At 38.0% G+C, this 12,329-nt stretch overlaps 1 protein-coding gene across 1 annotated transcript; it reads left to right on the forward strand.

The window, feature by feature from the left end:
- Positions 1 to 910: 910 nt before the first annotated feature.
- On the forward strand, positions 911 to 11,420 carry LOC307164130 (interferon-induced very large GTPase 1-like). The gene is made up of 5 exons (XM_079880573.1): positions 911 to 959; positions 1,729 to 1,831; positions 1,956 to 2,585; positions 3,060 to 3,103; positions 5,812 to 11,420. Exons 2-5 carry the CDS (start codon positions 1,783 to 1,785, stop codon positions 10,573 to 10,575), a joined length of 5,487 nt encoding a protein of 1,828 aa, XP_079736699.1. The 5' UTR covers positions 911 to 959; positions 1,729 to 1,782; the 3' UTR covers positions 10,576 to 11,420.
- The last annotated feature ends 909 nt before the right edge of the window (positions 11,421 to 12,329 follow it).

Raw genomic sequence — 12,329 nt, forward strand, 5'->3', positions numbered from 1 at the left:
ATAGTAGCTTCTTGACGGTACGCCGTCACCTTACTTCAGGGAACTATTGTATTGTATTGTAAGTATTCAGGTAATTCAGGGAATTACCTTGAGATACTGTAGTTATTATTTTTAACAACTTACTGCAAGTTGTTTAAATTGTCCGTGGTGAAGAAGTCAGATTAAGTAGGTTGTATTTGTATTAAGAATTTCCACGACAATGGTTTCTTTCATTTTTGGTAGCTCATATAACGCTGATGTGTGTTCAAGTGCATTTCTAATAAGTTTGGATTTTGTTAGTTATTTGATACTATAAAAAATGTGGTATAATGTCCAGGGTTTGGTATCTTAATTTTAGCTATTCCAATTCTGCTTATCGATCTCAATTATTATCGATTCACAGTTTTAATTCCAACAAGTAAAAAATGAGTCAAACATTTAGATATCAAACCTATTCTGTCTTTTTGCAAAACATTAATTTGCAGCTGAATTCCATATACAAACATCTTCAGCATAAAGAACATTTCCGAGGAACTTTTGCCTATGGTTTTAACAAAAATACCACAGAAAAAACAACTAGACTAATACGTATTTCAAACATTATTAAAGACAAGTAAACAGTCAGAAATGAAATATGAACAAATAAACAAATTAGCAATAGCACAAATAAATACAACTGAACAAAAAATCAAAAATCTGTACTGTGAAGGAATGATCTTTAAACATTTTGAAAAGTAAAACTGATATAATTTTAGTAATTTTATGTAATTTTAGTCATTTAATTTAATAAATATCATAAAGGTTCTGTAAATAAAAGAATTTTAGCATAACGGAACACTTTTAGTTTTACTTTCTGTTATGTCATGTGACTTCAAGGAATTGGTTACTTGTGTCTATATAAAGGTCTGCAGAGAACTTTCACTTCCTATCTGGAAATCAAAGAGGAGGACAGACACACACAGGGAGACATCAACACTCAGGTTTGACTTAAAATGCTTAATTTGATAGATTTTTCACAATAAACCACTTTTTAAATAATTTATAATGAAGATTACCAAAGCCGGCTGATAAAATGAATCATTGTCCTGTCATAGACTACTTTATACATTGGCGTGACAGATTTTCTGCAACTAAATGTAAAAACGGGGCATGCTCATTGATTTTTGTTTTGCAAAACAACAATTGTTTTGCAAAATTTCATGTTGATAAAAGCCTTATGATACTCTGACAAATTCTACACTGAGTGTGTATTAATGTTTTCTGTAACATACTGTTATGGAAATATCAGTGGCAAGGTAAAAAATGCTCTTTTTAAAATTATTATGGTCAGTAAGATTTTAGTTATCCAGCCAAGTAATCTTACTGACCTTAATAATAACCATGTGATACGGAAACCTAACTCCATCTTATCAGTTAGTGCCCACCCCCTCTACTATGAGCTCAAGATTTGTTGGTGTGTGTTTTAGATTCCCTGCTGCAAAGAGTAATACTGTAGATACAGATATTCATTCCCACTATACCACCTATCAAGGGGTGAGCTCCATTAATACTAACACTTTTTTTTCTATTCTATATCTATTTTAAAAAAAAGTATACTGCGTTGGACTAAACTGGGAATTATCACAGCACTTGCATATTGTTGTCCTATTGTTAGTTTAATTGCTTCTATTGCTCTCGTCATTTGTAAGTCACTTTGGATAAAAATGTCTGTAAATGTAAATTATTAATGAGTGAATGTTGACATTATAGGATATTGAACAATCAGCAGAAGTGAAGACAACCAAACCTGCTGACCATGCAGAAATGATCAAGGCACCCGAACCGTTTGACTCATCACACAGTGACATCATGGGTAGGAACAACACAATATTCACTGCATCCAAGCTTTAACCAAAAAAATAATCAATAATGATCAGATAAGTACTGATATTCTGATGAAAATTCTGAGAGATTTTTTTTGTGTGTGTTTATTCTAGATCACGCGTTTCCCAGTGTGACGGCTGTGTTATTTGGAAATTCTTCATCAGTCCAGTTTGGACATGAAAACATTCTTCTAGGAGAAAAACAGACTAATGTGGAAAATGCAGAAATGTCCAGAATTGTTCATTTACAGAGGAAAATATCAGAACGCCATGTCTCTGTGATCAACATGACCAGTTTACATGAGGCTGAACTTTACCTGGACTCTGTGGATCATCTCATTGATCAACTAGTGAATGAAAATGAAATCCATGCCTTTGTCTTTGTTGTGCGACTGGGCCAGTTAACCAATGATGATCAGATGTGTCTTGAATGGCTTCAGAAAGTGTTTGGAGACAAAGTTCTTCAGTTTGTGATGATTCTCTTCACCTACGAGAGAAAAGAAGAGTGTGACACCATAAAAGATGATCTGAAGAAAAACCCTGTTCTGGAGCAACTGCTGGAGAAATGTGGAGGAAGATTTCACTCCTGCAACAAGATGATGAACAACCAATCAGAGATGAGAGAACTGATGAACAAGATTGAACGTCTGTATAATGAAAATAAACAGCAGTGTTACACAGGAGATATAAACAATACAGCATTAAGACAGATTGAAGAGCTGAAAAAGAGTGAATGTGAAAGTGGTGAGACAAAAGATTCTTTGTTGATATTCCCCATGTTTAGACCAGACTGTGATCTAGCATTCTGATTTTAACTGATTTTATCCAAACGTCATATAGACATTTGTGGATAGAGACAGGGCTTCAAGATATATCAGTAAGAAATGGTAATTGTTTGGAAAAAAATGTGCTCCATCAACCAAGGATTGTCATTTTGAAAATGTCATATTAAAAAAGTAATAGTAATTTTATTTCAGTTGTTTTATTACAACTTATTAAAGCAGTAGTTACAAATACAGATAGTATAGTGAACAGAGTCAAAACAAATCCCAACCACCTTATATCACATATGGTATACCCAGTTAAGTGGAATTAGGCGTCTACCCGGATCTAATGAAAGTATGACAGGAAAACTGCTATAATATAGTACAAAATCTAAAACATTCATGTAGTTTCTATTTATTTTTATTTCATATGATAAACCTTCAATCAATAAAGAAACAAAGGAGCACACCGCAACAGAGTCAAGAGACCCACACAAGGTAAGAGCTGGTTTACAGTATGTGCACATTTATTAGTTGACTTGTATTTTCTGCTTGATAGTTACGTCCTCCAATTCCAACTTCAGTTGTTTTAATGATAAAACAAGGCTGTATCCGACTAAAGATGTTCCTAGTCAACTGTTAGCAGTTCATTTAAGCTATTAGTCGATGAGAAATACTAAACCATAATAAAATATAAATTAGGCCCTCCAACGAGCACATAAAGCGACCTGCAGCGACACCAGCAAATATTGCATTAACTTTTATGAGATCAGAATGTAAAAAAAATAACCTATAATATAAATAACCTTACACACACGCACACATACATGCATATATTATATATATATATATATATATATATATATATATGTATGTATGTATGTATGCCTGTATGTGTGCGTGTGTGTGTGTGTGTGTGTGTAAGGTTATTTATATTATAGGTTATTTTTTATATATATATATACATTTGCTGTTTAGAACCAATTCAAACAGAACAGTAGCCTAAGTGTCAAAATTGTGTTTACTTTTTCATGGACTGTGCTTTATAATGCAGTAGCTACTAATACCCCATATTTAAAAAAAATATTTTTTTATATTTATTATGTTATTTTCTCCTTGTAATGAAATAAAACTATAGAAATGTGAATTATATAAAAACTGTACGTAATTTTAATGGTAAAAAACTGCAAAAAAATGCAACGGAAAAGACATGTTAATTGGTTAACAGTATGTACCCTTACTATACACAGTGAAAAAGTTTAATAGCTCTCAAGGGACATTTCGTGTAATTTTACAGTAAAATACTGTTAAAAGTAAGGATTTTGGAAGTACACTGTAAAAAAAGAAACATACCGTTGCATTTTCTGTACCTTACTGTAAAAAATACGGTAGCAATTTTTATGTTTTACGGCATTGAATTAAAATTTACGGTAAAAAAACTGGCAGCTGTGGTTGCCAGTACTTTACCGTAAAAAAATACAATTTTACGGCCTTGAACTAAAGTTTATGTAAAAAAACTGGCAGCTGGTTTCAAGCGCTTTACCGTAAAAAATACGGTAGTAATATTTTAGGTTTTACGGCACTGAGCTAAAGTTTACAGTAAAAAACTGGCAGCAGTGGTTGTCAGTAATATACCGTAAAAGATATGGTGGTAATATTTTAGGTTTTACGGCATGGAACATCAATGTATGGTAACTCTCACGGTATCCTGAGACCCCGGCCTGGATATGTGCCCAAGGTTCCTACCTCTCCCTTAAAACGGGATCAGGTGGTGAGCCTGCAAGCGCTACCCTGGAGGAGGTAGACCCAGCCCTGGCTTTTCTTTGTCCCTTCCGCTCCTTGCAGTTATAACTGGACAGAATGCAAAGCCTCAGGACCTCAGATCAGCTCTTGTCTGTTACGGAGACCAGCAGAAGGGAAGGCTGTTTCCAAGCTGAGGTTGGCCCACTGGATAAGTGGTTTCCATCATCTTGGTGTATATTTTCCAAGGTGCACCTTGCCCCCTGGGTGGTGACCCCCTGCAAACAGAAAGTGTAGCTCCTTCCTGGGCGTTGACACAGGGTGCCTCGCTGACAGATGTTTTTAGAGCTGCGGGCTAGGCGACACCAACACATTAGCTAGAAAAATAGCATATGTGTCGAGCCTGTGCTTCCCGTGGACTCCCTTTACATGAAGCCAGTTTCACTGTAAGCCTGGTTCGAAGTGTCGGCTTGCTGCGCCATTCCCCTCCAATGGACTGGATATGTGCGCCATTTTTGCTCGGCTGGGTCCATATGTTGTGATCCCTATGACCGGTTGTGTCTTCCCCCTGTTATCGGCTGGAGCCACCTCAGTGATATTTCATATGTTGTACTGCCCGGTAAATTGCCCAGTCCATATGTGTTAGTCCCCACATGTTACCTCCCTACGGGCAGGATGTGGCTTCCGCAGCGCATTCCTTCCAACGAAAGGATAACGCTCTCCCAGTGGTCTTGTGGAACAGCATTGACTTCCCTGGCCTAAGCCCTGCCCTATCTCTGCCTCAATAATGCGGGGGGTTCAGGAGGCTTTTGTTTAGGCACTGGAAGGTGGCAGCACTAGTGGCATTTTAATAGGGACTACGTTGAACGTGAGCGACTGAAAGGGAACGTCTCGGTTATGTATGTAACCCTCGTTCCCTGAAGGAGGGAACGGAGATGTAGTCCCGTCGCCACTATTGTCTCGCTCCGCTCAGCTCCACAGCGAAAAACAACTAGTACGTGCATCCACTTACATATTTATACGCTCCGTGGCGGAGCGTGTGATGCAATTCACGCACGCCAATGTGCATTGGCACGTTTTAACAATGCTCGAAGATGACAGGCTCCATAAGCGCGATCCCAATTAATCGACATGTCGACTACATCTCTGTTCCCTCCGAGGGTTACATACCTAACCGAGACGTTCCTCAACATATAGAGCCTTCGGAAAGTCTAAAACAATCTATATTATATTTTTTATATGTGACTGTTATTTTCCAGAAATGTTTAGTAGTGGAAAAACAACAACCATGCGACCTAACAATCTCAAAATTTGCTCCAAATTTATCATGCATGAAAAGTTTGTTAAGTGTTCACAATATGAATTAACTGTTACACTTGTTCTAATTAAGGAATAATAATAATAAAAGTAACAAAATGTATAAAGAAATAAAAATAACAAAGTAACAACAGTATTTTCTTTCACAGGGAACTACAGAAGAGCTTAAACAACACAGAGAGAAACCAGAAAAAGAAATGCTTGACAGACTGAATCTTAAAGGCAGGAATGATCATAAACTGAGAGCTGCAGACATTCTTCAGTTAACTGAACATTCATTACAGTCCCATGAGTCTTGTGCTGAAGAGGAGCTGATTCAGACGTTTATACAAAAACTACTGATGATGGACTACAGAGCAAGATATATTCATGTTAATAAGGCCAATGAATGGGATCAAATACAACAAAGAGATAATGACTCAAAATATGAGGGTGACATTTTTGAAGAAATGTTTTTGTCTAATGAAGGATCAAATCATTCTGAGCGAATTCACCCGATTGATGTTCAGATGGCTGCATTTTATTGTGCTGATGGTTTCCTGAAGCAGCTGATGGTCACTAAATTGTCCCAGTGTCAGTATGCTCTGCCTCTGCTTGTTCCTGATCCAGACACACAACAGATTGAGTTTCCTCTCTGGACATTCAGACAAATCAACAAGAGCTGGAAGATGAGAAACACAAACAATGAGATCATCAGTCAAACCCATCCGATCTACAAGGCACAAACTCCAATGGTGTCGTTCTTCAGGTTTGGCTCTGTGTCTTCATCCAAGTCTCATCTGATGAACAGTCTGATCAATGAGAAACACAACACGTTCTTCCACAGGAACTGCCCAGGCAGCAGCAGAACCAGAGTCCTGATGGATGGAGTGGTGGAGATCGCCTGGTTCTGCCCCTCTGGGAAAAACACGGATAAATTCACGGACTGTGTTGCGTTCTGTAATCTACATGGTGATGCAGGAGACCATGAAAAACAGCTGCAGATCCTCACTGAAATGGCCTCAGTCAATGTTGTTCTTCTACCACAACTTCAGAGGAATGACACAAGCTTAATAAAAGTTCAAAAACTCTACAAGGACTCAAAGCCACTTATTTGTCTTTTTACTGAGGATGTTTCAACTCTAATTGAGACACGGAAAGGAAAATACAAGATTGGTCTGAAAGACAGAAATCAATCGGATGTATCTGAAGAACTCAGAAGAGCTATAAATATTTGTCTCTCATCTTCAGAATCATCTTCTACTTTCAGACTTGAAGATTTGTCCAAACACTCAGACATCAGAGTAGATGAGGAAGATGATGAAGACTGCAGGAGAGGAAGAGAAGCAGCACAGCAGATGATGAGTTTACTGGAGAAGAAAGATCTGACAGAAATCAAAGACTCATTTCTGCCTCATCAGGGGAAACTGTGGCATCAGTGGAGTCAGAAGAACAAAGAACTTCATCGACCTAAAGCAGATGAGATTGAAAAGGAAATAAGTAAAAAACAGGCAGAAATGAAGCAAATTCGCCAACAACAGCATAAGTATGACATCAGCAAGTTTATGAACCGTTTTATTGAAGAAATGAACTCAGATGCTGCATATAAGAACATCTTTTTTCTAAAATGGCTCAGAATCCTCCTTGAGGAATATACATCAGCTGACCTTTCTAAGCTGCATCAAAAATATGATGAAACATGGTCAAAGGTCTTAAAACTGAAAGAGAACAATGATAATTCTGAACAACTTAAAGCTGAACAAGCAGAACTTGAGAGAATATCTGAGGATCTTCAAGCTGCAGCGTTTGGTTTGGAGCACATCATGAGGGAGATCGGTCAGATCTATGAATCATGTTCATCCGAGGAGAAAAACAAGAAAGACATGCAGTTTGACTTCTCTTCTCTCCCGAGTCTTGCAGCAGAGATGATGATCTCTGGATTTCCACTGGAGCTGATGGATGGAGATGCTGCTCATGTTCCTGTGATCTGGATCTCTGCTGTTCTAGATAAACTCATCCAGAAACTGGGAGATCGGAGAGTCTTTGTGCTGTCAGTTTTAGGGATTCAGAGCTCTGGGAAATCCACCATGCTGAATGCCATGTTTGGACTCCAGTTTGCCGTCAGTGCTGGCAGATGCACCAGAGGAGCTTTCATGCAGCTGGTCAAAGTTTCAGACGAGATGAAAACACAGATGAACTTTGACTATATTCTGGTTGTTGATACTGAGGGTCTTCGTGCCTTAGAACTGGCTGGACGATCAATACAGCATCATGACAATGAATTGGCCACATTTGTTGTTGGTCTTGGAAATCTGACCTTGATCAACATCTTTGGAGAAAACCCGTCTGAGATGCAGGACATTCTTCAGATTGTTGTTCAGGCCTTCCTGAGGATGAAGAAGGTCAGACTGAATCCCAGCTGTATGTTTGTGCATCAGAATGTTTCAGACGTCACAGCTGGAGAGAAAAACATGGAGGGAAGGAGACGACTGCAGGAGAAACTGGATGAGATGGCAAAACTTGCTGCAGAAGAGGAAGTCTGTGATGCAGAAAGTTTCAGTGATGTTATTGAATTTGATATACGGAATGATGTGAAGTATTTTGCTCAGCTCTGGGAGGGCAGCCCACCGATGGCGCCACCAAACCCAAACTACTGTGAGAATATTCAGGAACTAAAGAAATCTATCCTTTCTCATGCTTCAAGATCAGATGGAATGGTGCTGAAAGACTTCAAAAATCGTATTCAAGATCTCTGGGAAGCTTTACTGAATGAACGATTTGTCTTCAGCTTCAGAAATTCACTGGAGATTTCAGCCTACAGGAAACTGGAGATAAAATACAGCAAGTGGTCCTGGAGTCTTCGTAGTGCCATGATGGAAACTGAGAACAAACTACAAAACAAAATAGAAAATGAAGCAATTAATGAGATTGAGGTAACTTATCTTCAAAGAGAACTGAATGAGACAAGTGAAGAGGTGAAAAAATCAATGTCTGAATTCTTTGAGAAAGACACAGATGCTAATATACTCATTCAGTGGAAAACATCATTTGAAATCAAAATCAAAGATATTGAGGAAAACATTGTGAGAGAAACAAAGAGGAAATTAAATGAGATTCTTCAGCAGCGAGACCTGAAGAAAAAGATTGATGATAATAGGACACATCATGAAAACACTCTCTTTGAGAAGAGCAAGGAACTTGCCTTAAAACTCAAAGACAAAGCAAATGATGAAGAAACACTGAAGACAGAATTTAATTTGTTTTGGAAACAGTGTGTAAAGAAGATCATTACAGACACTCCTCTAATAAGAGACATTGACATACTCGCAGATGTGAGAGAGATCCTCAGTGATGTCTATGAAAGTGCTCCTGTAGACCACAGAAAAGAGGGAAGCGAATACAACAATATTTTTACTGTATCAAGTTTTTCTGAATATGTTATTTTCAAAAGGTCCACAAAAGGTGGGATTAAAGGGGCTGTGAAGGGTGCTTGCAGAACAGTAATAGAAACATTAGGGTTTTCTCAAACTCTGTCTCCAACTGATGAAGCTCAGATAAGATCATTAGTCTCCAATGTTGCTCTGCAGACAGACACAAAGATTCGGTCATTTAACATTTCAAAGATGGGATATAACATCAGCTGCATTCAACAGCTCATAGATTACATCAAAGCAAGAGAAATTGAACATCAGGAAGGACCAGTAAAATATGTGTTCAAGAATGAATTCTTCATGGATTTGGTTTTTTCCATTTGTAACAGAGCAAACAAAATGATCACTGACCAACACAAAATGTTCAGGGAAGCCAATGATCCTGAAATGTATGTTGAGAAGAAGAGAGAAGAGTACTATAGTATTTTCCAGAAATACTGTCATGGAGCAACATCAGCTGCCATTTTTGGAGAGATCATCTGTCAGAAACTTAAAGAGCCCATTGAGCAGAGTGTCTACAAGAAGACTGCCAGAGATCTGGCAGGTGAAATGAAAACAAACTGTGAATCACTAAATGGAAACAGATCAAATCTAGAGAAACACATTTTGAAGACACTGGCAGAAGAGGAGGATTTTGACAAATACATGGATTACATTAAAAATCCCAGAGATCATTTCAAGAGTTTCATCAGAGATGTAGTCAGTCAGTACATCTGTGATAAGTTCAGAGTCAGTGTTTTAACCAAGATGAAGGAGAACATTAAACTCCTGCAGCAGAAGATCATGACAGCAGCACATGAATCTACCGAACATGTTGAAGTGAAAAGTGGAAATGTGTGTTTGTGGTTGAAGAGTTTCACACAGCAGCTCTCAGATGAGCTGATCTTCTCTGAAAAAGACCTCAATGGAGTTAAACATGATAATGTTGATGATTTCAAACTCCTAGAAGATGTGATAAGAAAAGAACTTACTGCTATAATGTCTGCCATCAGCAGTAACTTCAGCAAAAAGACATTTCCAGTAAAGCTGGACTATAAGTTCAGACCAGCTGAGATTCTGATTGATCACTTATGTCAGTGCTGTTGGGTTCAGTGTCTGTTCTGTAAAGCCATCTGCACCAACACCATAGAAGGCCATGATGGAGATCACAGTGTTTCATTTCATCGTGTTACTGGAATAAAAGGGATTGCGTACAGGAATACAACAAACTTGTCTGTTAGCATCTGCACATCCGCAGTAGCAAGCAATCGATCTTTTTATCCCAGTTCATCAGATGATAAAGTCCTCTGGAGAGAATACAGAAAAGCAGGAGAAGATTATGCAGACTGGAGCATCACCCCTGATCTCTCTGAGCTGCCCTACTGGAAGTGGTTTGTGTGCAGATTCCAGAAAAATCTGGAAACACTCTACAATAAAACATTTGAGGGAAGTGGTGAGATCCCAGATGAATGGAGAAAATACTCAAAACATGAAGCTTTGGAAAGTTTGGATAAATACATTTAATTTAACAAAATTCAACAAGTTTCTTTGATTCACAGGACATAATATGAAATGACTTTCTGTTCCTCACATCAGTGACTCTGAAATCGCCAAATCATCAGTTCACAATATACATCAAAGAGAAGAGTTTAAGCATGTAAAATGATCTATTCCAGTAAAGGTAGAAGTGGCACAACTTTAACCACTCACAAGGTGCATGTAAATAAACACTGCAGCACTTGCAGAGAGAACTTTTAATCATATGCCAAAAAATATAAACATTTCGGCTTGAGAGCCTTCCTCAAGTGTTCTGTTTAAAAAGCTTGTATGTGTACCAGTAGCAATTAACTTTTGACCACATGATCCTGATCATCTTCTGCTCAGAGATGCTGCTCCGCTTCATTTCCTCCTTGCAACTGGAGATAATCTCAGTAAAAGAAACTCCCAGATGGGAAAAATCAGAGAGCTCCTTCAGCCCAGCGTCAGAGAAGCACTTGGAGAAATACTCATAGCTGCGCTTGTTCACCAAATTAACTTTTTTTTGTTTAACTTTTAACTTTACTTTAAAACAATAGAAGATGAAACAATTACCTAATTTTTGAGAAAACGATAAAAGTACTGCAATCAAGCATGATGACTTGTGTTTGTTGCAAACTGAGTGTTTAGTAGAGTGTTTAGTATTCATTTTAATGGCATCTCTCATTCTGACAATACTTATTTTAAAGTGCCCCATTATGCTTTTTCATGTAGTATACCTTTCATGTAGTGTATAATATAGCTGTTTGTGAATGTAAAATGTTTTAAAGATCAAAGTGCATGATAAATAAAGTTATTGTCTCCCAAAAGAAAGGAGCAATTCTGAACTGCTGAAACTGAACTGCTCATCAGTAATTCCAGTCTCACTTCTGCAACGTTCCTACGTAACAATGAAACAAATTTGTATAATTCCCAAATACATAGTAAAACTTAATTAATGTTCTGGTGTTGAATTTCAAGGGATTAACACGGCTAGTGTAAACAGCACCCTCTGGCTGGTGAAAAAAAAATAGAGTTAAAGCTCAAAAACACTGAGAGTATAATTAGTTCCCTGTCTATCAGTTAGTCATGTTAGATGTTACGTCAGAACTGAACTGATTAATTAGGATCTCAATCACCTTCGCGTGGTAACAGAACTAGCCAATGCACATTGGCAAGTGAGATTTGCATCACAAGACGCTTTCAGGTATATAAGGCAGCGTGCGAATACTCCCATTAAGTTTCGCTTCAGAGCTGAGTGAACATTTGTCTTCACTCTGCTCTCAAACATTGTTCAGTGTGTCTACAGAACTAGAGGAAAGCAGTTTGTGTGTTGGTGTGATGGTGCCAGCGGAGGTCGCGGTTGCTCAGTGTGTGCACGATCAAGTGCAGTGGCTGTTCCCCTGGGCACTTCAACATTGAAAGAGCAATTTTACCTAAAAGAGTAAAGACAGGTGTGGCGTTACGACTTTTTAAAGATGTCATTCAGAGTTTAATTTTATTTTCATTCCTCTGAGTATTTAACAATTGGTGTGAGGGCCACAGGGTGGAAATCATTAAAGGGGTGGTTGATTGCTATTTCACTTTTTTCATTTTAAATACTGTGTAATGTTGCTGTTGGTGCATGAACAGTATCTGCAAAGTTGCTGCGCTGAAAGTTCAACGTAAGCAGAGATATTGTCTTTTAAAAATCAGGAAGTTTAATGCCTACAAAAACGACTCGAATGGGACTACAACGAGATACTTCCCGGGTTTTATACGTA

Source organism: Squalius cephalus (assembly GCF_949319135.1).
Source record: "Squalius cephalus genome assembly, chromosome: 1".
NCBI classification, from domain to species: domain Eukaryota; kingdom Metazoa; phylum Chordata; class Actinopteri; order Cypriniformes; family Leuciscidae; genus Squalius; species Squalius cephalus.

What these genes read in the sequence shown, in the direction of transcription:
- LOC307164130 (XM_079880573.1), top strand. Translation starts at nt 1,783, where the DNA reads ATGATCAAGGCACCCGAACCGTTTGACTCATCACACAGTGACATCATG. An exon ending in ATCACACAGTGACATCATGG is followed by an intron (nt 1,832 to 1,955) that starts GTAGGAACAACA and finishes TGTTTATTCTAG; the next exon opens with ATCACGCGTTTCCCAGTGTG. An exon ending in AAAGAGTGAATGTGAAAGTG is followed by an intron (nt 2,586 to 3,059) that starts GTGAGACAAAAG and finishes CAATCAATAAAG; the next exon opens with AAACAAAGGAGCACACCGCA.